At 44.1% G+C, this 4,467-nt stretch overlaps 1 protein-coding gene across 1 annotated transcript in view; it reads left to right on the plus strand.

Annotated features, from left to right (window-relative positions):
* Positions 1-289: 289 nt before the first annotated feature.
* The window catches only part of HOXB3 (homeobox B3), a 5,037-nt gene continuing 859 nt past the window's right edge, over positions 290-4,467 (plus strand). The window contains exons 1-3 of the mRNA XM_010168298.1: positions 290-525; positions 2,691-3,244; positions 4,316-4,467. The exon at positions 4,316-4,467 is cut by the window's right edge and continues 859 nt beyond it. Coding sequence (XP_010166600.1) covers positions 2,809-3,244; positions 4,316-4,467 — 588 coding nt within the window. The 5' untranslated portion in view covers positions 290-525; positions 2,691-2,808. The remainder of the gene's footprint in view (positions 526-2,690; positions 3,245-4,315) is intronic.

Below are 4,467 nucleotides of genomic sequence, written 5' to 3' on the forward strand. Positions count from 1 at the left end.
CCCTTCGGAGGGGGCGGGGGGAGGGGAAAGGCGCTGCTCTTCTTCATAACCACAGTCAGGTTGTGAATTTAGGATTTCCAACATGGAGGGGATGGTTTTACAGGAGGATCCCTCTGCCTGTGATTTCTTTTCTCTTTTTCCCCCGTCCACCTGATTTTTTTTTTATTTATTTTTTTTTTCCCCGAGCATCCTCTTCCCTGAAGCCTTTTTCCTCTGCCACCTTCCCTTAATTTCTTTATTTTCTTTTATTTTTTAAAAAAATATCTCGAAATCCTCTCACTCAAAAGTTGCAGGCAAAGAGTTTGTGGTTAAATGCTACCGCTCCCAAAGTGAAACTTGGAGCGTGATGAAACAGCCAGAGCAGATCCTGCCCGGGTTTAATTGGAACAGGAGATAATCGAATATTTATTATTCTGCCTGAGATTTTTTTTTTTTTTTAAACAATTCCTTGGAGTAAATAATTAGGATTGTGGCCGTCCTCGGCGAAGATAAATGAGCGGCATTTGTGAGGCGCTGAGAGATGAGGTACAAAGCAAATCTTCTGTGGAAGCCACAAACGAGCGAGCTTTTGGGCGAAGGGGATTGTAAATTTATTTTACGACCAGTTTTGTTTTGTTTTGGTTTGTTTTTTTTTAATTGCTGTTATTTTTAGCTGCTTTAACTGAGCTTCTATGCTCGGTTCTGCTTTGGGGTTGTTTTGTTGTTTTATTTCTTTTTTTTTTTTAGAGAATCCTATGCCAGACAGGAAGGCCTTGGAGAAATTCCCACCTCTGCCCTCGTAGATATTTTCAGCAAACCTATTCATAATAAAGGCGTTGCTGTTTGTTAATTAATTCACAGCTTCTCAGCTCGGGGTAGTGGAGTCTACTTTTTAATAAGATATATTTATCATAGTGAGGAAACTAAATGAGAATAAAACTCCCAGCAAGGATATGGTCCTCTCTATAGACAATAATCCATCTCCGTGGAAGATAGGAGACAGATTTGGGAATGCATAAAGGATTTAATTGGTGTAAAAAAGCCAAGCAGTCCCTTCGTGGACACGTTGTCTGGGGCTGTGTTAGAAGTGTACGGAGGTTTCAGATGACAGGACGTAAGAACACAGCAGTCAGGGGAAAAAAAAAGATGTTATTTATTGTCGAGCTATGGCTTCTGTTAAACCCCGGTACTTAGAAATATCGCATTAGACTTTATCTCCACAGAGTTTATTTTATTTTATTTTAGAGAATGAAAGAGCCCAGATAAAATTAAATATACAAGAGATACAATTAAATATACAATGGCTATCAATTTCAAAACAAAATGCACAGTGGCTCCTCGCAAAGTCTGAGCTGCAGAGAGAAGTCACTGCCTTTTAAAAATATGTTTGCCACTTGATTGATTTTCACACATCAGATTATTTTCAGGTCAAGAGAGTTTTCATATTTCTCAGAGTATTTTTACTCTGTCTTGATGGGGGAGAAAGTTTATGCTTTGAGAAAGAAAGAGAAAGAAAGAAAGAAAGAAAAATAAAAAGGCCCAGGGACAAAATAAAAGAGGAAGGATTCATTTTGTAATTTGAGGGTTTGGACGGGGTTTTTAGACTTTTTGAGCTTGGATTGAAGGAGGGAGGAACGATGAAAAATCGCAGGGGTAGAAAGTTGAGAGCAAATGGCCTGGTGACGCGTTTGTTTTCTAAGGGAAAAAAAAAAAAAAAACAAAGAAACAAACCAGCAATTAAACTGGTTTTGGAATCACATCTTGCCAATGGCAGCTCCAGATTCAAGACTGCTGAGTACAAAGCAGTGCAGACAGCGAAGGGGGATGTTTTCTAAACACAACCTGTGCTACCAGAGAGAGAGGGAGAGACGAACAACCAGGCCAAAGGAAGCACATTCTTGAATCCATGCCCCTGCTTAAATCTGCTTAAAATACTTGCACTGAATTCCAAAGACTTGGTGAGTCCCTGTATAAACAGCAAATCAAGCCAAGTGTGTCAGGACACCCTTACCTGGATAAAACTTATTGACTATTTGCTGTTTTCAGGTTCAAAACAAATATACTGGACAGAAGCCCCTACAATAAACTAAGCAGACTTTTAATTTCTGATTTTATAATCTTTTGCTGGGTTTTATGTGTGTGAATGGCTGATTTGGATAGGTCAGGGGTAAGAAAGCAAGACTTTCATTCCTTTTATGCTTGTAGCTAGCAATTAGCCATTCTATATTTTTATATTGACATTAATGTGTGTGCTGTCTGGGTATGGATGTGTGTACGTGCAAACAACACGTGCATCTATGTACATATACGTGCACATTTATATGAGAGCGTATGTGTATGTGTGGGTGTGTGTGTATATATCTATACAGATAAATACAGAAGTAAATAGATTTATCTAGATGAAACCACGTGTACTTATAGATCACGCCTGTGGTTCTACACCCTGGATGTTGTCCTCTAAGGGTAAAAAAAGTGCAACAAACCAACCAACCAACCAACCAACCAGGAAAACTACCCTCTAAAATCAGCTCAACACTTTTGCACTGTAACATTTGTTGAGCCTCCTCAGGCTGCACACACAGGACAAAATCTGCTCAAAGCATCTGTTCGCCCTGTTCTGCAGGACCCTATTCATGTCATGGGCCTTTCAGGCCCCAAGATGGATTCATAGGCCGGGTACTATTATTGTGTGTTTTCTCCTAACCTTTCAGGTCAGCTTCCAATAGACAGCTGGAAACGGCCTGTCACGTGGCCTTGGGGTGCCAATGTTCTGCCATAGGGGTGTCAAGACCCTGGTAGCCAGAAAAATCATTTTGGGGAGTCCCAGAGATGCAGAAGACAACGTATTACGACAGCTCCACACTCTTTGGGGGTTACTCCTATGGGAGTGCCAATGGGTTCGGTTACGAGGGTCCACAGCAGCCCTTCCAACCGGCCTCTCACGTGGAGAACGACTACCAGAGGTCTGCCTGCTCCCTCCAGTCTCTTGGCAACACAACCCCGCACGCAAAAAGTAAAGACCTGAACGGGAGCTGCATGCGTCCGAGTTTGCCCCAGGAGCATCATCCGCCTCCCCCCGTCTCGCCGTCCCCAAACCCTGCGACCAACAGCACCAGTAGCAACAGCAATAACCAGTCGGGGAACAGTAAAACTGCCCCCAGTAAAGCCAACCTCAGTGCAAACGCCAGTCTCACCAAGCAGATTTTCCCCTGGATGAAAGAATCGAGGCAAAACTCCAAACAGAAAACCAGCTCCCCTAGCACAGGTACACGCTTCTGCTTTGGTAACCCTCCACTTTCCTAAACGGCGAGGTAACAGAGCCACTGGCCGGAGTGGTCTTGTTTGGAGGGAGGGGAGATGGGGAGAGGAAGCAGTGAGGACGCAGTGAGGATCCATCAAGGATCCCGGTGCTGGGCGTGATCCCAAGACTGCCAGGCACACGCCATGTCCAGGCTGAGCGAGCCTTGGCCCGTCCTGCTGCACTGACTGTGCACACTGGGTTTATTTTAAACACACCCAGAGCACCGCAGGGAAATACAACTGAAGGGTTGTTCACAGCCGCTGGCTGACTGTGCAGATACAGACACAGGAAAATGTCCACCCACTGCTCAACCCAGCCATGCTAAAGCAAAGTGTTTGTTCTCTACCCACCTCCCTGCCTCCAGGCACAGCAGTAAAGTGTATGTGTGCACAGATAAAACACACGCACAAACACAGGGATGTTCTTGCGTGTGCACACACACAGCTGGAAAGCGACCGAGAAAAAAATCACCATGGAAATATCGTTGTTCTGACAAATAGATTCATCTAAACTTTGCAGCACACGCTTCACTCTACATTGATATAATTTATCTGTTATAGACACGTTTGTCTTGCAAAAAGGTGGGTACACAGGCAATTCAGTGTGTAACCACGTACGCGCAAATATTTGCGTTACACAAACACGAGGCACGTCCAGGATGTGAGCGTGTGTGTGGGTTTGTACCTCAGCAAACAAAACACCTCCCGACACTGACCCGTGTTGGTATTAATTGGCTTCTCGGTGACTGTCCCCCTGCCAAATATTATTTTCTCAAAATTATCTGTTGGAAATAATCGACTCCTAAATAAATGGCCTTGGAATCCTTTTCTACATGACATGATCAAATTTTCATAAAGCAGGGGCAGCTTTGGAGAACAGAACTCTTAATAAATGACATGATTATGGAGTGCAGGCTAATGCAAAGGGGTGAGAGAAGGGGGGTCGAACTCTTGTGCCTGTTCCAGGATTTATTAAGAAACGATGCATTCAATTTCTGCATGTAAGTAATTATCTTTTATTTCATTTCACGGCCAGCAGAAACCTGCAGTGGCGAGAAAAGCCCTCCAGGCTCCTCAGCCTCCAAGAGAGCTCGTACAGCCTACACCAGTGCTCAGCTGGTGGAGCTGGAGAAGGAATTCCACTTCAACCGCTACCTGTGCAGGCCCCGCCGCGTGGAGATGGCCAAC

The sequence above is a fragment of the Antrostomus carolinensis genome, unplaced genomic scaffold, assembly GCF_000700745.2.
Source record: "Antrostomus carolinensis isolate BGI_N321 unplaced genomic scaffold, ASM70074v2 scaffold44585, whole genome shotgun sequence".
Lineage (NCBI taxonomy): Eukaryota > Metazoa > Chordata > Aves > Caprimulgiformes > Caprimulgidae > Antrostomus > Antrostomus carolinensis.